Source organism: Sphaeramia orbicularis, chromosome 15 (assembly GCF_902148855.1).
Source record: "Sphaeramia orbicularis chromosome 15, fSphaOr1.1, whole genome shotgun sequence".
Classification (NCBI taxonomy): Eukaryota; Metazoa; Chordata; class Actinopteri; order Kurtiformes; family Apogonidae; genus Sphaeramia; species Sphaeramia orbicularis.
Window position 1 is genome coordinate 45,190,142 of NC_043971.1, and position 23,910 is coordinate 45,214,051.

Below are 23,910 nucleotides of genomic sequence, written 5' to 3' on the forward strand. Positions count from 1 at the left end.
AGTAAATGGGACCATGACTATGACTCTAAAGCCTGTAAAAGCTCTTACCAGTTAAAGTAAGGGCTTAACACTAATAAAAGAGTTTCCCAAAAGTTTTCAAGGTCTTAAAACACTTGTATGGGGGAAAATCCAACATTTTTTTTTTTTGTCTTTTTTCTAATTCTTCCAGGTTTTCTATGTGTTACTGTTTTCTTTCTTTTTTCCACTGTTTGACTTGACTATAGTCCCACACAAATTAGCAGAAGCAACATGTTTGTGGAAGGAACATACTGGCTACATTGTTTTTACTTGTGTTTAAAAATCTTCCATTTAAATGGACACTTAAATGACAGTTTGACAGGTGTGTTCATAGATTTTGCATAGCGGGTATCAGTTCTGAATACAAATGTGCAAATTAGATTTTAGATTTTCTGCCATTTTGTTGTTGCTGCTGAACGACTTCTTTGAAGTTTTATTTTTTTTAAATTGAATATGACAACCTTGTGGTTCCGGGAATAGATTTTCCTCAGGTTTGGTTTTGATTTTCTAGATTGAATTTAAATAGTTTTTCCTTTTCAGGGCCCGACTTTATTTCCTATTGATACTACTAGATAGTTTTGGGGGTAAAACCACCCAACTAAACATGATTCTTCATATTTTCATCTTTGATTCCTCCTATGTCTCTGTGGTGATTTAAGACACAGTTTCATCCATCAGGCAGTTGCCTTTTGCTGCAGAGATTTAAAAAAAGACCTTAAGGACTAAACAGTATGTGGAAAATATGCACATCAATCAAAAGTTCCAAGGATAATTAACCAGATGATGAGGCGGTATGGGATTAATTGTCAACACTTCCTGGCTGATCATGTGGTCAAAAGAAGCCAGTGAGCCCTGAAGGGATTTTCTCTTCTTTTGACAATTAAGACCACACACACACACACACACACACACACACACACACACGCACACATACGCACATACGCACATGCACACACACACAGAGTGTATTGTACACACACTAATACAATACTAGTAATACATGCAGTTGTGTCATTTTGAGTGAGTTTTTCATGATGTACTTGATTGTGATGAGTGACATTTTTATGTCTAACTGTTGTTTTTTTTTTTTTTTTTACTTTGACTGAAATATGACTGAAATTCTTCCAAACATTATACATAATGTGTGGTATTATATGTTGTCTGTTGTATTGTATCATTAACCCATTTCTCTCATCATTGTACAGCACACTGGTGGATTTCTGTTGTTTTAAACATGCCTATCAATATGTTGATTGACTTGATTTCAGAGTTCAGTTTCATTCCTTAGCCAGTGTCGTTGCACTTTATCTCAATTAATCAATCTAATTTTCTAAATTTCACTGACTAAGTGACTGACTAACAATCTTAGACTTGCTGGCACTGGATTACAAAATAATCCATAACCATTAGCCAAGTTTGTGTCTATGTAGCAGAGCAGTGACTTTGACCTGCTGTGTGGATAGTGGAGCAAAATTGTCTTTATCGTTTTAGTCAGTGGATTTTATGTGCTGCTCAGTGAAGCTGTAATTAAGACATTTCATCTATATTTGTTGAATCCCTTAACCTTTTACCGCAGTGACTGACAACCCATTTTAGGGTTATGGTTACATTTGAGCCATGTTTAAAGGAATAAAGTTCAAGTTATTCATCTACATATTAATCACAGAAACCAGAATGTGTTCATTTTCAAATGAAGTCTAATAAATGCCTCACACTTCTTCTGTTAAAACTCTAACCCTGTCTTAAGGACTTTCATGAGGCTAAAACATGTGGCCTAAACACGACATTAACTCCATTAGTTTAAACATGGATTAAGTGGAACTCTAACTCTAAAACAGGTAGGATAGGACCTGATGGATGTAATGAGACGAGTGCATTTCATGAAAACTTCAACACTTCACAGTTGTCACTAACATCAGAGTGAAAACTAAACTAAAGCCGTGATGCAGTATGACTATGTGTCATACTTTGTCATGTTTGAGTGATCTTTTTTGTCAGTACATTCATAACGGCTGTAAAAATAGTAATAAAAAACCTAATGTTGCACATGAGCCATGCCCCACACACACTGAATCAGTCTGTGACTAATTCAATTAAAGCTAATGAGTGTACACACACCACTGTCTGGGTAATTAGTACAACATACTAATCAACACGACAAGCAGAAGTCAGATCTTGAACTGAGGCTGATTAACGCTGCTGTGCACCAGACAGGAAGCAATGAGTATTAGTGTTAATTTTGTGTTTAATGCAAAGGATGATTGTGATTAAACTACAAATGTTTTCTCAGATTAGATATGAATTTGTTTTTAGCAGCTGTTTGACCCTTTTGACTGTCACTGACCATGCTGCTTTCTCTTCTCTTTTCCTTCAGGCCCTGTGATTTGAGGAGAGAGGGAGAAAAGACTCAAGAGAAAAACAAATACTACACTTAAAAAGGCATCATCAAGCAAGTTGGTTATGACTATCCGTGGTAACCGGTCCCATCACAGCTAATGAACTAGGAAGTTCACCAACGTTTCGTTAGCACAACCAGGATATCACCTCGGTGGGGGCGGAGCTCCACTGAGAGGCAGCAGAAATCAGGGCGCAGAGCACAGTGCACAGCTGCTCACGTTGGGCAAAGATGGTGATGCTGTTAATGAGGCGGGAGGGCCTCGGGCTCCTGAGGGCTTTCCTGGTCTTGGTGGGAGTTTCTGCGCTCTGTAGCGTTGCATTAGGAACCCGGAAAGGAAACACTTCTTTGGATCAAAGGAGTCACAGACACAGACATCCAGGTATGACAAGAGTTGGCAGCATGTTAATGACAGCAGAAGTACAAGACAACACTGAAGTTTCACCAAATCCTGCAGTTCTGCATATTTAAGCAACTCCATGTATAGATGAGTGTAAATACTACAGTGGGATTCCCCAAAAGGGCCTCTTCACACCTGAAAGTCTGTACACAGGTTCATGGTTATGTTAAGCAATTTAGTTGATCCAGTTGATTTGATTTGCATGATATTATCTATAACCTACTGTCACCAACTACGCAAGCTGTATTTCCTTATACTTGACCTTTTTTGGTTTGTAGATGTGCATACATCGAACATCATCATGTTGCCTATTGTGGGTAGTTTTTTCCACTTGACTGCCCTGGATAAACAGATTCAATTTTAGTGGAGTTTCTGCACTTTGATGCAGGTTTTCATGTTGACATTTTGACAATTATCAGGATTTTAAATGAATCAATATTTTGGTCATTATTCCTTCATCCAGTTGTTTTCCTTTGTCTTTTTTAATGACTGAGGATTATCTGCTCTAACATCCTGCAAGCCGTATAAAAGTTTGAATCATTCACGTGAAAAACAAACAAAGCCCACAGTTTGATTCAGACAGACACCACAGGCCACAGTTAGCTTGGATCAAACTGAAAAGTTAAAAAAATGGTCCAGAGGATAATGATGTTAAAAAATTATACACAGAACAGAAATTGTTAGAGAGAACAGTGAGTCTGTTGCTAAATAAGACTTGTCTCTTGTCTTCAAAAGGTCATGTGTCCCTGCATAGACACAGACAGAGAACAGGGAAGGAAGGACAGGTGCTCCACAGGTCCAAACGAGGATGGGTCTGGAATCAGTTCTTTGTCATTGAGGAGTACACTGGACCCGATCCAGTTTTGGTGGGCAGGGTAAGTTTGATTAAGTATGTTTATTCTATCCTGGATTTACAGCTGAGAATTTGACTTGATGTCTAATTAATAGCCACATTGCCCTCCTGTGATGATAGTGAAGGACAAGGGTGTGTAGCAGCACAGCACAGCTCCAACAGAACTTACTTTTTTTTTCTCCCACTCATCACATAGAGGGAGAGGTCACACTCACAGTGAAGGGTGAACATGATTGGTGGTAGTACTTCTCAGCAACATCAGTCACACCAAGCAGCGGCTTTCATAACCAAACAACAAATGATGTTTACAGTGCATCATATTTCACAGCCTATGGGGACTGTAAAGAAAGAGCAAGAGTTTCACTGAATGTTAAGCATGCTTCATTTTTGTTGACAACCTTTTTAAGCCCCTTAGTTATCAGTGCTTTCCCACAGAGCACACGCTACCTATTTATCTCAGATTTTTAGCAGCTTTAAGGCTTATAGGCCACATGCACACATGTATTTTTAAATGAAAGTTTTTCCCTCTTTCCTACTAAAAAAAGATCCACATAAAAATGCAAGAACACAATTGAAGCCCTGGCAGGAGCATGTACAAAGGAGATAAAGGCACACACTGTAGTTGTGCCTCCATATAATTGTCAAGCAAATCTGAAGCAAGCTTTTGAAATGTTGCAAGAAAAGAATGCCAATTAGGAGCATTTCCATCATCTGGTTTAGAGCAAATACTTCTGTAGTGTCATGAAGAGGCAGTCATACAGGTTTAGACATATAGCTATATACACATCGCTATAATATCAGAGTAGACGAAGCAAAGGAGTCCATTTGTTTTGTCATCCATAAAGACCGATCCCCTGATCGGTCCACATGTAAAGCACGCGTTGCAACTACCAGCCATTTTTACAGTAAAGGTCCAGAATTTGTATGTCTGTAGAACTCAAGGGGATCTAATTGGAATATGATATATTTGTGTTTTCATTAGTGTATGAACATGAAAATAAGAATTGTTGCATTTTCACTACCTTTGAATGGGCCGTTAAAATCTAAAGAGGAAGTGGGTCTATTCCATGTCTTCATTTTTTTAAATTTATGATGTTAGCATCCAGTATTAACCCATAAAGACCCAAACATCCACTGTCGACCAAAAGCATCAACTGATCTAAACTGTTTATTCACCCGTCCTATCCATACATGTAAATAATTGGTGTAAAATACAGTTATTCATCTTTTCATGGTCATCAGATATGACCCGTTTGGATAGTCAGAGGCTCCGTAGTGAACATGGAAACACTGTCATCTTCTACAACATTGATTCACCAGTAAAACCCATGGAGTTGGATCAATGACAGTGGATGGACACACTTGGTTTATGTTCAGTTAATGCTATGTTTTTTACTGAAAAAGACTTGTCTTCAGTTTTTTTCTGTTTTGACACAATAACCTTTGACTTTCCTCTGAGCTTTTTTGAACGTCTTCATAATCAGTTAATTAAACATAGGAAAATAGATGATTTTCTCTGGGGGAAAAAAAAAAAAGCTAAATTCAGAGGATAATATTATAAGAAATGGTTATAAGTCATTTAGGAAAGGTTAAATAGAGAGAAAAAATTATTTGGGAACTGACACAAAAGTCACACTGGGTCCTTATGGGTTAACATCCATTACACACGTCTACTACTATATTGTATTGTATGATGTAAACTCACTTTATCAACCCATCTCTGCATTTTACTCATCCTAATACACCAAGCTCTTTGCATTAGCATTTGCACTTACCAGCAAGCTGCCAGTGAAGGCACTTGAAGACAAACTCCAGATCTTCATCAGTGCCTTGGTCAAGGGCACTGGCAGAAGAATTAATCTATGTATATCTATTTTGAATTACGTGAAAACCAGAGGTGGGAAAAAAGTAAAATCAACAAAGAAAGCCCCCACTCGGACTAGGAAATAAACATGGAACCTCCTATCTGTGAAACAGAAGTGTTAACTACTACTCTGAACCAACATTATTATCTCATTAAAGCTGCAGGAACCAAAATTGGGGGAAAATTTTAGTTTGAAAATGTCTACCTTCATTCTGCATCTTAGTCCACAGTCTAAATCAATAGAGTGGTAAAATCCAATCTGAGAGAATCTGAACAGTGATTGGTAGTTACAGCGGCCAATCACCTTTGGTACTCCTACCTATCTGAAAACACCTTTGAGCAGTTAAAACTTAACAACATAGGTAGAGTCCAACCCATGAGTCCAACAAAGGTAATAGGAGTCTTATTATGGGGTGGCCGTGGCTCAGGAGGTAGAGCGGGTCGTCCAGTAACTGAAGGGTTGGCAGTTTGAATCCCGCTCTGTCCTAGTCATGTGCTGTTGTGACCTTGCCACCAGTGTTGCTACCTACACTGGTGTATGAACGTATATGAATGCTCGGTGGTGGTAGGAGAGGCCGTAGGCGCAAATGATCCCATCCCAAAACTAGAAGCACTCAGAGAGCGCAGACCTCCGCCAAGGCTGATCAGTGGCGCCCCCCGTGGGCCCCCCCACGCCAAGGAGGTTATGTTTTTGCCAGGGTTTGTTTGTTTGTTTGTTTGTTTGTCTGTCTGTCTGTTTGTCTGTCCGTTAGTGTGCAACATAACTCAAAAAGTTATGGACAGATTTTGATGAAATTTTCAGGGTTTGTTGAAAATGGGCCCCCCCGTGGGCCCCCCCACCCCCGATCACCACCAAAATTTAATCATTTCTTCCTTATCCCATTTCCAACAAACCCTGAAAATTTCATCCAAATCTGTCCATAACTTCTTGAGTTATGTTGCACACTAACGGACAGACAAACAGACAGACAGACAAACAAACAAACAAACCCTGGCAAAAACATTCCCTCCTTGGCGGAGGTAATTATCCCATAGGCCTACAAAAACTAATACAAATCTAACACTGAGAGTGGTGCAATGTGCAACTTCACCACTATATGTTACTAATTAATAGACACTGAACCTTATTTAACTGTTTGTCAAAAAAGGCCAGACTTTTTCTTTTTTTTTCCCCCAAATTTTGCATTTTACATGAACCTTTTTCTAATGTGAGTCTTGAAAAGGTGCATAAGATGACACTTTATTTATAGAAATAGGTTATACTGTCAAACAAAAGAGATACCATATGTTATAAACCTGGAAGGAGATTTGGTTAATTGGCAGGGACCTAATACTGCATTTGTTGATTGATTGATTGATTGACTGATTGATTGATTGATTGATATCTTCATTTCAATCATGTACATGAATGACAATTTAAAAACAGAAATGCAGATAAATGATAATCAAGAGAATGAGAACAAACAAAACAGTAACTTAAAACTGCAACGTATTAAGCCTCAAAATTTACATGAGCAAAAAGGAGTAGGAAGAAATATAAACTTCTCTAACTGATTTATTATTCCAAATGGCCAAAATGCATTGAAAAAAAACAAACTGTTGTAGAAAATATGCTTGTACACAAGGACTAGGTTTAATTTGGATGTCATAAAATGCCTAATGTTCCTTTAATCGTATCTCTCACTGCTTTTCATTTCTAATCTCCTACCCTCCTCCTACCCATGCCTCCTTTAGCTCCACTCAGACGTCGACTCAGGTGATGGCAACATCAAGTACATCCTGTCTGGCGAAGGTGCAGGAACAATCTTCGTCATTGATGACAAGACAGGCAACATCCATGCCACAAAAACCCTGGACCGTGAGGAGCAGGCCCAGTACACTTTAACAGCCCAAGCTGTGGCCAGAGACACAAATAAACCCCTGGAACCTCCATCAGAGTTCATCGTGAAAGTTCAGGACATCAATGATAACCCTCCTGAGTTTCTGCATGGGCCATACTACGCCAGTGTGCCTGAGATGTCCAATGTTGGTGAGTGGTAAACTGTTTTCTTCATACATAAATTAACACAGGGAGACTGGAACCAGACAGATTTATTTCACTCATACAAAGCCTTTATATTTTTTTTTACTTCTCTTTACTTACAAATACTTAAAAGGAAACAAAATTGATGAAGCAAAAGCAGTAACACGGAAATATTCAGTACTAAGCTGGCATGGGCGCAATCTTCTATCATCCCCACTGAGGCTACTTACTTACTACTTCAAATCTTGATAGATTTTCTTTCCAAATATTATGTGGTATTGGAGAGTCTGCAACCCCTCGAGGCTGACCTGAAATGAACCGCACTGGCACCGGAGCTGCTTGAAACTCTGAAAGCCAGAGAAATCCCTTCCGTGAATGGACTGGACTTTCAAAGGAGAACGTCTGAAAGAAGTAGCTGAATGAGTTCTGTTCACGATTTTTTTTTTCACCCTTCTGCCTTTTAAGCTGAAACCTGAATACAGAAGTCTGGCAAAGGAGGGGGTGCCGGTTGTGATCAGGATCAAGCACATAAGTAGAACAGATATGAATGCTATAATTTGAGTAACTAGGTCCAGATTTCATGGATGTCAGAATTAGAACAGGCAGAGAGGCTGTTTCTTATAAATTAACATTCCTGGTAATTTATCTTCAGTTAAACTATCTGCCACTCAGTCAAGGCTCAGTTCAACTTGATTACAGTTATATACCCAGTGGATTCTGTATGAAGTGGCATGGTGCTATTAAAATATGTGCAACTGGATATCAGAATGCTAAGAGCATATACTAGGGCTGCTTGATTATAGAAAAAAAAAATAATCACGATTATTTTAGCAATAATTGAAATCACGATTATTAAAAACGATTATTTGTTAACCTTAAAGTTGTTTATTTTTTTCTTGCAAAACAATGTAAAATATACTCTTTAAACATAAATAAAGCTTTTAACCACTAAAACAAAGTATTTTCACTTTTGTACAAAACAAAAAAATCTTTGAAATCAAATAAGTGTACTGTAAATTCAAGTATGTTCAATGTAGTATGAAACATAGTAAATTCAGTGGCGTTCTGTGAGGTTTCAGTTCAGGCCTTCTGTATACATCAGCCATCTACAGGGTGTCCCATAAGTCTCCATACATAGGAGACATAATACATATGGTTCTAACATGTATTTCTTTATATTTCTTCTTTATAGTTCTTCAGCAGTGGAGGACACGCATTGAAATGTGTTCCCGACAAAATGGCAGTCATATAGAGCATATTATATAAATAAAAATGGTTTATGTCAAGAAACGTTTATTTTTCCTATGTATGGAGACTTATGGGACACCCTGTTGAATACGTACGTTAGGGTTATACGAGTTAGGGTTAGGTTAATACGGGAGTTGCAGCGTAAAGAGATTCGGAGACTGAAGATTGCATTGCGGACGAAGTTGTTTTTATGCGTTTTAGTTTTACATAAGATAAAGATTATGATAAAGGTGGCGGTGGTTAAACTTTAGATGGTTAAAAAGGTTTGTTGTGTTAGCGGTCGGTGCGGACACAACTACGAAACACTTTTTGCATGTGATGTGTTTTTGCTCTTCGTCTTCTTCATCAAACCCAAAGTGATTCCATACAATTGAATTTGACTTGCCTGTTTTGTTTACCAAGCACTTCTGCTGTGATCCTCTTGCCATTTTTCCAGACCGCTAGGTACAACTTTCCTCTTGGGGTGGACCTGCCGGCTAGCTGGCAGCAGTAGCTTAGAGGGGGGCGGGGCAGAGCAGCTCATGGTAGCTTGCGTGCGCGTGAATTAAAACAACTCAAAATTAATAATCGTTTTTTCTCGATTACATAATTTTTGTAATCGTTGCGTGTAATAATCGAAATCGTAATTGAATTTCGATTAATTGCACAGCCCTAGCATATACATACATATACAACTGAAAAGACACTTGTGCTGAGTTGGAGCACATCATCATCCAGCTGCAGACATTGCACCAATAGATCTACACCATAGGCTGTATAAAAGATGTCATCCACTGGTTGGTGCACTACTTTTTGGAAGCCTTTGCACTTTCCCTCGTGACCATCTTTTTGGTCTACCTAGAGCTGGGGAGAGCAATGGATATTTATTTAAAACTAGCTGGAATATTGGTGATATTAAATTGTACAAAGTTCAGCTTCTTGCTAAACGTGAACACAAATAATCATGATTCATCACACTAATATCATTCAGAATGTATGTATAATTAAATAAATAGCAGGTTAACCGTCAGAGTGTATAATATGACATCAAACTAATGGCTTTATTAATCCAAATTTAATATATTCTGGGTTATATTTCCTCACTAAATGTGCTAATGCTTTTACAGGTGCAGATCTGTCTCCCAAATTACTATAAAATAAAAAAATATATATTATTATGTAGGAAACATTACCTAAACTCCACAGGTCATGGTGATTCAAAGATAACTGATCAATGAAATTTTTTATTTACTGCCTTTTCCACATTTACACATTTATGTAAGCTCTAATAATGAATTATACTTATTTTAATATTTTAATTTTTAATTTCATTTTAATAGCTTTTTAGATTACAAAAAGACATTGCTTTCTTGTACCACCTGATTGAATTCTGAGGCCCACTAGTATAGAGGGTTGCATCCCACCTGTTAATAATAATTATGAGGTGAAATATGATATGAGGATGAAGGAATGATATGTTTACATCAGTGTCTCTTTTGCAGTACTGGTCTGTGAAGGAGAAAATATTGTAACTTAAAAAGTAGGTCACGAAATCAGAGCATAAATGAAATGTTGACGTATCCTTTGCAAAGTTAATAAAATGTATTTCACACTTCTGCATATTTAACTTTTACTTGTTCTATTTTCTCAGTTTAAGTGTGTCAAGTTCATTTAACAGTGATTTTCTGGAAGTAAATTACTGCTGTCGGGTGAAAACACCATCTTAAAAATGTCAATTTTTGGGCACTATGATTAAGTACCTTGTTTTTGGCCTTGACAACCATACATTTTTCATAATGTCTAATAGGTTTTCAAAAGGTTTTTCCAAATCCAGGGGTTGTTGAACTCATCAATGGATTCAGACTGTGTAATATTTAATTTAAGACATTAAAATCTCCAAAATTGGTCAAGTGAATGTTTTCAGCCGACAGTGATGAAATGTGGTGAAATAACAGCTGAGCTCAAGCTCCCAAGAGCTGCTGCTGTGTCTGAGAGCATGCAGAGTGTTTTTCATTTCCTTCCCCCATCCAGTCGGTGCAGGCAGGTGAATCGGCAAACAGTATGAGACAAGCTTGTTTGTCAAACTATTGTTGAGCTGAACCACTGAGGTAGACTCATCTCCTGACTTGACTGTCATGTCTGTGTGTCTGTCCTGCAGGTACGTCGGTGATGCAGGTGACAGCTACAGATGCTGATGACCCCACCTACGGCAACAGTGCCAGACTTGTGTACAGCATACTGCAAGGGCAACCATATTTCTCTGTGGAGCCTCAGACAGGTGAAGCTGATAACGGGACTCTACCACAGACATCCTGTCTTCTACACCAAAATCACATGCAGTATCTCACAACTACATGCTTGCATTATTATTCTGATATGATTTCACACCAGTAAATAATTAGCAACTCATATAAAGCCATAGATATACATATGAGATTGAGTGACTTTGGCACAAAGCACCGAGTGATATATTTCCTCATGGACAAGGTTTACAGAAATAAGCCTTGAAGCTGTCAGGTCCTGTATTAAAGGGACAATTATGTTAATATCTTAGCTCAGATGACAAGAAATGTAACCCCAACTGGTCAAGGCAGACAACCATCCTCCAGGAGTCTGGGTCTGCTCAAGGTTTCTGCCTGTTAAAAGGAAGTTTTTCCTCACCACTGTCACCAGTCACAAGTGTTTGCTCCTGGAGGATTCTGTTGGGTTTCTGTAAATTGGCTTGAGAGTCTGATTTCAACCAACTCTATATGTAAAGTGTCATGAGATAACTTTTGTTAAGATTTGGCGCTATATAGATGAAATTTGATTGATTAATTGAACTATTGCATGTCTCTCACATGATATCTTTGTAGCCACTTATGACTGTTTTGATCATTTCTTGTCTTGATCTTGATGCTTTTCCACTGAGAGTATCGGCTCAACTCACCTCACCTCAATTCAGAATGTTTTGGGGTTTTTTTGCATTTCCACTGCAAGAGAGCAGGGACCACTATTTGTAGTACAAACTTTTCTGAAATTCCAAGCTGGTAAAGGAAGTATTATACTTATGATCACAGATTGTTTGTGATTATGCCATTCTGATTAAGCCAGAATCATTGTTGCATCATTACGTTGAAACTTGGGTAACAAGCACAGCTAGCAGAAAATCTCAGAAAATGTCAAAGCAAATTTTCAATGAGGCCCCATCTTGAACGTAGATTGTGAATGTAAACTATATTTTTGGAATAATAACCTCTTCTATTGCTGACTTGATTGTAGGTGCAATTGCATTGAAGATGATGTCACAATAGTTACTTCCGCCAAGGAACAGCAGAGGTTATATTTTCATCGGGGTTTGTTTGTCTGTTTGTCTGTCTGTCTGTTAGAGCAAGATAACGCAAAAAGTTATGGACAGATTTGGATGAAATTTTCAGGAAATGTTGATACTGGCACAAGGAACAAATGATTACATTTTGATGGTGACTGGGGGGGCTTATCTGCCTTGGTGGAGGTCTGCGCTCTCCGAGTGCTTTTCTAGTTTACATTGCATCACTGTGACAACCAGCCATTCAGACCAAGCACTGTATCTGCAGGACTATACTTAGATACTCGTGGTCAAACCGAGCTGAGCTGTGCTATGCTGAGCTACTGTGATTTGAGCTGATACCGACAGTGAAAAAGCGGTATAACATCCTCCTTAATCCCCCTTCTCTTTAATCAGAAACAAAAGGAATTTTAGATTGAATTCAGTAACTTAAAGTCTAGTATCATTTTTTTTACCCAGTGAAAACCTCTTTTCACTCTCTTTGTCTTAAGCTTGTGGTACAATAATTCAACCTTTCCAATCTGGCAACACCTATTTCAGCTGAACTGCACTCCCAGCAGTGCAACGCCTATGGTGCAGTTGTATGGAGGACCATCTCTCGTTTTCTGTGATGTATAACAACTATATTCAGTTCCAATTCTTAGATCAAGTAAGATGGTGTCACTATGCAAACATTGTAAAAGACCATAGATTCCATTTCAAATTTTTGTATCTGTGCAGAAAGCAGTAAATTCCACATTGTGGTCCACAAGTGAAAGGTCTGCACAGGAAGAAAAAGTGCAAAATATGACAACATGATACTAGCGTGAAACCACAGTTGTGAGTCTCATTAAAATGCCCTGACTACTGCCAATAAAGAACCTGCTTGTTGCTAAGGTCCCACTGGAAATTTAAATATTCTGCAACATTTCTTACCTTTTACCACTCCTAATCTTGAGAGCTAAGAAGTGTCTGCTGCAGGGATCATGTAGGAGCACATCCTTTCTTCTGAGAATGATTTGCAAAAGAAGCCATGCTGCTGTTAAAAAAAAAAAAAAAAAAAAAAAAAAAAAAAAGGTCCCCGGAGGACATTTAGCTAGCCTCTGCAGTGCCCGGGCCTAATATTTGAGTTTGCATTTAAAGGAGAAATTGGTTGTAAGCAGAGAGGTTAGGGCAGACACAGAGTTATGTTGGGTCAGAGAAAGTAAGCAGAAACATCAAGAGAGACAGTACAGAAGAAGAGAGAAATTGGTTTAGAGAGTGAGTTCATGGAAAGAGAGTGGTTAGGCTATAGAGAGGGAGAGAGATTTGGGCAGAGTAAATCTGGCTAATCAAACTAGTGTTGGGTATTTGACTGGCTCAAATCCATAGCTCACATTTCTAATTGGTTTGGAGATTATCAGCTTTTCATGCTGTCACACACACACACGCACACACACACACGCACACACACTTGGCATAATATGACAGCAGAAAGCCTCAACTCTCCGACTTTGCAGCTAGACATGCAGAGAAAGAAAGAGAGCGCCGGAGAGACAGCAGAGGGTGATGAATTAAACAGAAAGAAAAGATTATTGGGGCTTGAAATGGAGAAAAACAACTCCTCACACATGTTTAACTGGAGTGAACGATGAGTATTACTGTGTTTGCTTCCAAAATGAAAAATCTTGGCATAAGTGACATCTACTTTGAGAAAATTAGGCTACTACACAGATTTTTTTTGTGTTTTACATTTTAAAGTTTTCACTCAAATGCTAGTTCAGATGATAGATGTTGGTGAGTCTTTTGTGAAGTAACAGAGAGTCAAACTCCCACCCCTTCCAATGTTCCCCATGGGACCCTATTATGGCAAAGAAATGATACCACAGTCAAAGGCAAAAGACAAGTCATTTTTGATCCACTTTGAATTATGCAACATTTACACACATGATGCTATTAATTAAAAAAAAAATAATTTTGCAAGTCAAGAGAGTCACACTTTATGGTCACACTGTTGATCTCTCAGCCTGTGAAAATAACAATAGTGATAATTAATGACAGAAAAATTATTTGTCCCTTGCCATCAGCCACTGTTTTTCACTTCATTGTTTACATTTAGCACATATGAAAATCCATTTTGAGCACTAATGTTACATTGTCTAATCCCTACAGGTATAATTCGGACAGCCTTGCCAAGCATGGACCGCGAGGCACGCCAGGAGTACGATGTTGTCATCCAGGCCAAAGACATGGGTGGTCACATGGGTGGATTGTCCGGTACCACAGAGGTGAAGATCACCCTCACGGATGTCAACGACAACCCTCCAAAGTTCCCACAGAGTAAGTACAAACCAGTGGTGTCAGGCACATCAAACCCCACCCCGCACACATATTTTGCCCATGGGAAGATTTCAAAAAATCATAACAAATTTTAACTGTGACTTACCTTTCCCAAAATGTAAAGAAGTCTATTCTGGGTCACTGGTAATCTGTAAACCCAATTTGGTATGAACTGAACCAATAGTTTTGCTGCTAAAGTGTTGACAAAGAAACAAACAAGCTGAACCAAAAACAATACCCCTTGCCCCCCCTTCAAGGGGCAGAGTAACAATTAGCAGTTGATGAAAAATGTCTACTACTTCAGTGTGTTTTAGAGGTTTCAGTAGTATATCAACCGGAGCCTGATGTTTCATCCCCTGGTTTTCATTGCCCTTTTCACCTGGTTTTGAGAAAATGAAACACAGATATGAGGATTCATACATTGACAATGAATACGGAACATTTCAGACTCATCTGATAGAATAAAGTCTCCATAGTGCACCACTGAAGTTTTCTATTACAATCCCATCTACCTCTTGAATGCATTTTCTCTTATCACTGCCTCTCCTCTCTTTAACATTGCCTTTTCCACATAGACATTCTTTCTGTTTCTCTAGGTTTTTCTTTTTTGTTTTTGTTTGTGTTTTTCTCATCTCTTTTCCATTCCTCCCCTCCCCTCTCGTAGCCCTGTGCGAGGGGACCCCTGGCAGGGATTCAGCTGAGTAGATGAAGAAATGGATGGAGAAAAGAGCGGAGACGAGGGCTCAGGATTTAGCCTGTGGAGAAGCCGAATAGGCTAGAAAAGACAGACATGAGCCGAAGCAGCAAGGGAATGTGAGGGAGAGACTGTCAGAACCATCACTCAGGAAGCTATCTTACAGCACAACCCATTCGCCAGAAAGCAATGTTCCCAATGTATACATTTCTGCAAACCACTGATACATATAATTTAAATGTGAGAAGAATGTGCTTCATTTCTACATACATTTCTATCAGTATCACTGGGCTTTAACCACTCACGACACTTTTGAGGGAACAGAATGAGACTGTAATAAGAATCAGGCCTCCAGAAATTACTTTCATATGTAACTAAATTGCAACTATAAATATGTTTTGGTTTAAAAATTTGACACATTTGGTAGTTTTCCACCAAAGGAACCACCATTCCATTTTACAATTTTACATTTACAATACGTGATACTTTAAACACTATTGTTACATTGTTTATTGTTAGCACTAACAGAAATGGATTAGGATTAGGGAAAGATACCAAGTCTTGGATTAATAGAGAAAATGTCTAGAAAGTGTAGTGTTTAGTATAGAGTTTCCTGTGAAACTGAGAATGCGACTCCCCCTTGCTTTACCCTCCTTTACATGGGATGCTGACAACCATAGACTGTACATAAATAGTGGATGAAGGAGCTGTGACGTTACTGACATCCTAAAGCTAGTACTTTGTCATTTGGCTGTCATCATGTTGGCTTTTTGGAGCCTGAAATTATTTGGACAAAGGACAGAGATGCAGGACTCTTGTGCCATCTTCGAGGCGTTATGGGTGAGATGATGCCAGTTGTTAGCTTGATGACTTGGTAAAACTTTTAACTAGGGCTGTCAAAACCAACGTGTTGATGCAGATTAATCCATCATCATGATTAATCTGATTAAAAAGTTTAACACATCTGCAGCACAGAATGACTCTGAATGTCTCTGGCAACGCATTTTGGGCAGTTTGTCCGAGTTACCCTCATGCAAATGGGGAGTTGATCCCAGAGTGACAAGCAGCGGAACAGAGTGCCAAAAAAAAAAGACGGAAGGTTTTGAATATGTTTGGTTTCAAGATGTTTTGTTGAAACTGTTGAAAGTGTTTATAAAACATGTTAAGTGCATATATATTCCCTTCTTTCTTGAGTCTATTTCCTCATGCAAAATGAAATGTGATTAATACAGGTTAAAATTTAATGATATTTAATTGTGATTAATCAAAATTAATCCACAGCAAACCTGTGATTAATCTGATTAAAAATTTTAATCTTTTGACAGCACTACTTTTAACTTTAACCAGCATTGTATAAAAAAGTCTTTCTTTTTTAGTCCTGTTAGTGAAATTTACTTATCACAATACAGGGAGGCCATCTATAGCAACAGCACTGTCTATTTGCCATAGAAGGGGTTGATAATGTACCTTAATAGTGCCATGCCATACACTATAACATATAAAAAAGAAAAAGAAATCACTTTTAAGCTACAGTAGAAACACAGCAGAATCCACAGTCCCACTGCCTCTGTAGATATAAAGGCGTCAAAGGTGACGAAATTTCAACAATTCTTATTTTATTATACACCAGTGACACCAATGACAACAAAATTTTGCATATTACATTTCTTATAAGAGATCAGATCATAATGAATTTTAATATTAAAAGTGCCGTATGTAGGATTGTGGCCAAAACTGGTACTGCAATCACATTCAAAATACTGTACCTCCGCCTCCCCCCAGACTAGAGGTTGCCAGATCCAACATGAGCGTCTACTACTAGCGTTTCCACTAATCCTTGCCACCACAACATAAATTTCAAACAAATAAACATCACCAGACTTATTATACATAAGTATAATATATAATAGGCCAGGACAAACGTCCTGCCCACTCAAATGAAAGTTTGCGAAGATTCAGGAGATAGGGAGAAGGTAAATGAGCCTTAAGTTTCACTTTTACTTCCGCGAATTATAAGTGGCACGGATCGCTACCGTACACCCCCCCCTCGGATTACACACCACTACATGAAGAGGTCACTTCCACAGAAAACACTGTACTACAAGGAGTTACCATGGCAAGCAACAAGTCGTACACCAGTACCCGGTCTCTTCACCAGTCCCGGACCAGCAGTCTCTTCACCAGGGCCAGGAGAAGAGACCGCAGCCTGGCCCCGAGAGAAGACACTGATGGTCTGGGACTGGGTGAAGAGACCGTGGCCCCGGCTTTAAGTGGTTCTTACTGGTGGTCAGACTAAGGGAGAGCCAGCGTCGGTCTTCAGATTCTTCTCTGCTTTCAGCCGTCTCCATGTTTCAAAATCATCTCCAATACATATCCTTGTTTTGTTTCTCACTTTGTCACAACGTATTTGGGAATAATAAGAGGCCTTTTAGGTTTATTAACATCAGACATTTATGATCAGAAATATTCCAGCTGCAGCTCAGTGGGAACTGGCAACCTGAATGCTGAAAGGCTACTGACTTGATGATTGGAAGACAGGTGATGGGTGGAGCATCAGACCAAAACACACAATGACAACATAAACATCATTTCGGAGCTGACACTTAGCTTTTCAAATGCAAATATTCTGGCTGGACTACTACTGTAAGTGATATCAGTATTTGAAATGAACATGATTTCTTGACCCCTTTAAGATACTTAAGTATCATCTTAATTTTTTAGCCGAGGTCCTTTCCTCCATTTAGTACATGTATGTCTGGTGACAGTCAAGGCTATTTTATAATTACTTAGAGCATAATCCCTACATAGTGCACCTTTAAGACTCAACTAAATTTTTTTCCCAACCCCTAAACCTCAAAACGTTCCAGTCCTGGATTCTGTCTCTTCATCACAACCCTGGTGACTGGTCTATAGATAAAAGGAAAAAGTAGTTGATTCTTCAATCAAACATACATATCAGTGGTTTGCAGAAGTATACAATAGTAACAATTTATTCTGGCAGCTGGATTTTGCAAAGAAAAGCACAGTTTTGATTGTTTTGGCAATGACAGAGGGATAAGGAGAGAACTTTTTTTGCACATTTTTTATAAGAAATAGCTGGACATTATTCAGTAACAAAGGATTACGACGAGTTATTAATGATTTCTGTTAACAAACTGGCTGGCGCTCTCTCCCCATATCCAAAATATCATGCAAGGAAGATAACAAGGACAAGGCATTATCAGTTTAAGTGTTTACAAAGTACTTTGATGCATAACTTTAAAATATTAAGCTCGCAGTACTGGCAGTTCACATCTGTGGTACAAGACAATACAGTAGTGGATGTTAAAATAAAAAAAAAAAAAAAAAAAAAAAAAAGGTAGAGACAACAAACACCTGCAACTAAATCTCCCAGATGGTGTGAATGAGGACAGTGATTACTTATTTAGTAGCCGGGCAGAGTGAGTGAGCGCATAGAGGAAGAAACATGGGGAGTGAGTTAAGTAAGTCAAGAGGGGAAAAAACAGAAAGAGACAGAAAAAATATAAACACTGATACAACAGGAAGATCAGCAGAAAAGATAAAAGCAGACACAGGGAATATTTGGTATGGCACAAATTATTCTGTTGCATTTCCACTGCTTTTCAGTTTGTCTTCAAGATCTTGTATTTTTTTTCTTCTACACCCAAACATGATTTTTCTGTCTTTCTTTCCTTTTTTTTCCTTTTTTTTTTTTGTTAAATCTACAACTCCTTTATAACTGGAAAAAGTATACAAAAAGAAGAAAACTGATGTGAAAAAAAAAACAAAAAAAAAAACTCACAGTGATTTCAGGCATAAATATGACATGACGAGATGATTTGTTGAATGTTCTATGTAAAAGATTAATGCTTTCTCCAGGGATCATGTGTATGCTGATGTTAGCTATCGTGATTTCTAAGACTAACTTGGTTGTCTAAATCTATATTAAGAGCCTATACATTTATCTCTATATTGAAGACTCGTGTTAATTTACTTGTGTTAATTTTATTATTCCAAAAACTCCTATGCACAATCACATGTTCTTCACTGCCTCTCTTATGCTCATCTATAGCTGCAACAGTGCAACACAAGCAACTGTTAGTTTAGAAATAACATTAACTAATGTAATAAATTACACATTTCAAAACCTTTAAAGGTACAGTGTGTAACTCCCCTACCCTAGGTGGCAGCAAATACCTGAATCAATGCAAAGACAGTGCGATTTCTCTGTTCTGGTGTTGTGCTTACCTAATGGCTGGCACTTTGGGACAAAAAGCCTTGGCTGTATCTTTTGTGATTTTCAAATACTTTGTGTCCACAACCTGCCAAAATGGAAAGCACCTCAACTTCTCTGGTATCACTTCCATCAACCTGGTCTCATAGAATTCCATGTAATGACGTGTAATGACCAAGGACCCCTACCTCAAAATCGGTGGTGGTATCACGGAATCACCAAAATCAGTCCACGCACTGATCCCCTGATTCAAATATAACTGCATCGGGATCACTTATCTTACGTGGTCCACGCATGGTTATATTTGAAAAAGGAGATCTGCGCATGGACCACAGCTGATGCTTGTCACCGACTTACATTGGTATCACTTCTATGGGCCCATCACAAAATTTCAGCAATCAAGATATTGAGTAGCCGGCCCCATTCTGCAGGCGGCTACTTCGATTTTTGTCCTCTGTAGGCTCATATAGGTAAAAAAATGGAGTTGATAATGGCAGCACCCAGCAAGCGGTACCCGTGCTATGTATATTTAAACAGGTTTTCCTAGGTTAAATGTAATCAAACAAATTGTTTTTTTTTTTTTTACTTACTGAGCACTGTTTTTCAATTATAATGAATAATTAGATTGATTATTGGAAAGAACACTGTAAAAGTCCTACACACTATACCTTTAAATGATGCAGTTCTTAACAGCTAATATTTTCATAATTATTTCAGAAAATAGCAGACAAAAAAAGTAGGCTATTTAAACATGCCAGTGATCATCTTTTGGTCAAATTTTCATGCTGTACCCGTTCAATATATGTTTGTACTGAACTCTCTTCTAACATTGCTTTGACATCAGTAAATTAAGGACCTATCTAAGAGATTATAAGTGCTCTAAAAACCTAACATTTCCATTCTTGTGCTTCCAGTATATGCTATACATTGTTAGCCTGCAGCCAGGTGTTCTAAGCTGACTGCCTGTACTGTATGTTCTGTCACACACAGGATGCCAAACATGTCATACATGTTCATCTGCCAGAAGTCATTGATGTTAAGCTACTTAGAAATAGGTAGAGCACAGCAACAAGAGAGGAGAAGAGAGAGAGGACAGGGCAAAGGGAGGGCAGAGGATATGTGTGTTTAGCTGGAATATGGAGGCAAAAGAGAGGGAATTTAGAGAAGAGGAAAACAGAGACATGGAAGAATTAGGGTGGATAAGGGGAGGAGAGGTGAGGATGAATGGAGAGGGTTAGAAGCAAATGAGTGACACAGAAATAATACTTTAGGTGGGTTCAGACAGGAGTTGACAATGAAAGGTGAAGCTCATAGCTGTGTTTTTATATAAATGTCAACTGACTTTGAAGTAAACTTTTAAAAAGCAAATTAGATGTGAATCACTTGGTTTGGAGTAAATAGACCATAATAATAATAGATGTTTTTATCAGAAGGTGGAGACTAAAGCCTTGTTTCCACTATGTGGAACTGGCTTGATTCGACTCGACTCGACTTGACTCGGGTACCAGATACTATTCCTGGAGACCGTTTCCATTGCAGGATACTACCGACTTTAGAGTACCCGGATGTCATAGCGACATGGCGCATAACATCCGTCTCGTCTGCTCAGAGAGTTGCTGATAAACTTGCTTGTTGCATGTTATCCCATCAAGCTCAAGCTGAATTTTTTCATCGGCCACCAAGGACAGAAATGTCTGAACCTCCTCGACCGACCACGGTGTAGTTTTGTGGGCCGCCATCATGTGGATGAACCTACTGGGATATTTACTGTAAACTTCTGCATCTGATTTTTTTTAAATGGTGGGTCGCACATTGATAACGCAATGACACATTCTCTGTCCAGTCAGTGGTCTGCAGTATTTACATGTCACATTTTACTATCTCTTCCCCCACTTTGGAACCTTGGTGGAGCAGACACCAAAAAACTAGTACCAGGTACCAGATTCCAGGTTCTTTTACATAATGAAAAATGCAAAAAGGTCGAGTTGAGTTGAGTCGAACCGGTACCATGTAGTGAAAACGCGGCATAAATAGTAAATTCTGAAAATAAAGCAATTTGGACTTCTCAGTGTACACATACCTTACCTGTTGCTGTTGTAACAGTTGTGTAGTCTCTTATGAAATCAGGCCCAGGGTCGTTGTCTTTGCAACCAGGTTTTTATTGTAATGAGAACTTACTGACAATGGAATTCCCACAGCCACATACTGAAAGAGGGGAAAAAAGTAATTAAATTAACCATTGGGTAGCAGTCATAGCATGGATTGCTTCAATCAAGGACCAAGCTAAACAAATCACTTCTTCCGTTTTAAACAATTTAATGATGTCTTACAGGCATTCAATACAGAGTTTAGAATCCCTATTAAATATTCTGTATGGGTAAATGACACTTTTACTGACAAAACTTACACCGGGTTCCAAATTATTATGCAAATAATACTTTTCTCTGATTTTCCTAAATAGTCAATGGAAATGACAGTCAGCATAATTTTCAAGTCATCAGCTGTTAAAGTTTAATTCAGTGGAACGGAGAACGTGGGTAGTTGGATCAAGTGAAAAAACCCTCCTCTTCCATCGGTATTTTCTTGAAAGCCACATGACCAATTGCATTTCATGACTCACAGGATTGCCACACCTGGACCAGTGGGATAAACACCCTCACGGTGCCAAATGATGAGTCCACTCTGGATCTCAAAACCCCAAAGCATGCTGTAGAAGGAGACACGAAAGAAGGGTTAGAGGAGAAATGAAGGCGCAAATGACACTTGTGGGAGAAGGAGAGTAGAAATAGGATATGGAGGATGGAGGTGAGAAATGATGAAAAAAAGAGCAGGATTTTGTCATGATAAAATGAGCAGACGTCAAAGACAGATGTGATGAAATGCGAAAGAGGTGTGAGAATGAATGCAGAAAGACTGCATGGGAGAAAAGATAGGGAGAAGGATAAAAGAACAGGAAAGAGAGTAGACATATGGTCCTACTGCTCCAATTCTGCAAGCCAGGTGTCTACTCCCTCAGACACACATACACCTGACACTATAGGGGATATTAATATCCGCTGGGCCATATGATTCTCCTTTGGGCCATATGAAACAGATGGTATAGTTCATGTTAATCCCTCTCTGCCCTCCAAAACTGACCCTGCTCAGATAGTAAACACTGTGGCAGCCAGCCAGGAATTCCCTAAAGACATCTAAAGGGTGCTGAATACCAAAGTAGCTGTGACCAGAGGTGGACAGCAACATAAGCAACCAGCCAATCAAATCCAAGTCCCATTTCTGCTTTGCTTTCTCCTCTCCCAGGTGTGTATCCCATGTCCATCTCAGAGGATAAAGTGCCAGGAGAGGAGGTGGGCCGCCTTAAGGCCAAAGACCCTGACCTTGGAGACAACGGACTGGTCAAGTACAACATAATAGACGGTGATGGAATGGGCATATTTGAACTCAGCACAGATTCGGAGACTAGAGAGGCTGTCATCAAGTTGAAGAAGGTAAGAATAAAGGAATGAAATGAGTTTTTCACAAGGGGGGAAACTGATTCAAATATAAGGGCTTCATATCTGTATAAAAGAACTGGACATAGGTATCATGGTGTCACCAGGTGGTTAGTGGGCAAAACCTTGAGTCTGGCATTTTTGCTATCATCATTATGGGTTTTTGGAATCAAAAGTGACAGTATTTTGAAAAGAAGGTGGAGCTGGGTAGGTGTGCAGAATGAATGAGGAGATTGAATAAGAAGAACTGATAACTTACTTACCAGATATGTTATGTAAAAATGCCACCATGTTACTTTCGTTTACTCCAAAGGCCATTAGTAGTGTTTGATAACACTAACATGTCAATACTGTCAACTTTTTAAATGTAGCTCACTAGCTGGTGCTAGCAGACTACTTACTAAACTAACTAACAGAAAACATAATGTATTACCAAATTAAAGCTAATTTTGGCTAATTTAGCTGGATTATGCTACACACCAAGTGTTGAAATTGAACAGCAAACTTAAACATTTCTGTCAAAAAATTAATTGTGTTAATGTAACTTCTTAATAACAACTATCTTAATTATGAATAAATTTAGGTATTAGTACTTAATTTAAATAGTTAGTTCTATAGAATTTTGTGCCAAATCAAGTATTTCTGTTAGCACACTAAAGTAAACCAGGGATGTCCAATCCTGGTCCTCGAGGGCCGGTATCCTGCATGTTTTAGATGTATTCCTCTTCCAACACACCTGATTCAGATGATAAGCCTATCATCAAGTTCTGCAGAAGCCTGATAATGACCATCAAGTGTGCTGTAAGAGGGAAACATCTAAAACATGCAGGATACCGGCCCTCGAGGACCAGGATTGGACACCCCTGCTGTAAACGTAGTGGACCTGCACAGTGCACACATTTCACAAGATGTCTCAAACCAAACTGACGAGAACAAGAAATTTTCGTCTGTAAGGTTTTTCTATGGTTAATCAACAGAGCATTACCACCCACCTGCATATGTCATTGAACTTAACTTTCCATGCATTATCTGCTAACCATTTTTTCTTGTAAAAGTTTTTTTTTTTAAAGAATCACGATTTTACAGAGTGGTGTTTGTTGCCTCCA

At 38.6% G+C, this 23,910-nt stretch overlaps 1 protein-coding gene across 3 annotated transcripts in view; it reads left to right on the forward strand.

Annotated features, from left to right (window-relative positions):
* cdh11 (cadherin 11, type 2, OB-cadherin (osteoblast)) overlaps window positions 1-23,910 on the forward strand; it is a 137,001-nt gene that overhangs the window by 91,141 nt on the left and 21,950 nt on the right. For all 3 annotated transcript variants that reach the window (XM_030156096.1, XM_030156095.1, XM_030156097.1), the window contains 6 exons: window positions 2,393-2,795; window positions 3,549-3,688; window positions 7,265-7,559; window positions 10,939-11,058; window positions 14,218-14,385; window positions 22,614-22,801. In XM_030156096.1, the coding sequence (XP_030011956.1) occupies window positions 2,645-2,795; window positions 3,549-3,688; window positions 7,265-7,559; window positions 10,939-11,058; window positions 14,218-14,385; window positions 22,614-22,801 (1,062 nt within the window). In that variant the 5' untranslated portion in view covers window positions 2,393-2,644. The remainder of the gene's footprint in view (window positions 1-2,392; window positions 2,796-3,548; window positions 3,689-7,264; window positions 7,560-10,938; window positions 11,059-14,217; window positions 14,386-22,613; window positions 22,802-23,910) is intronic.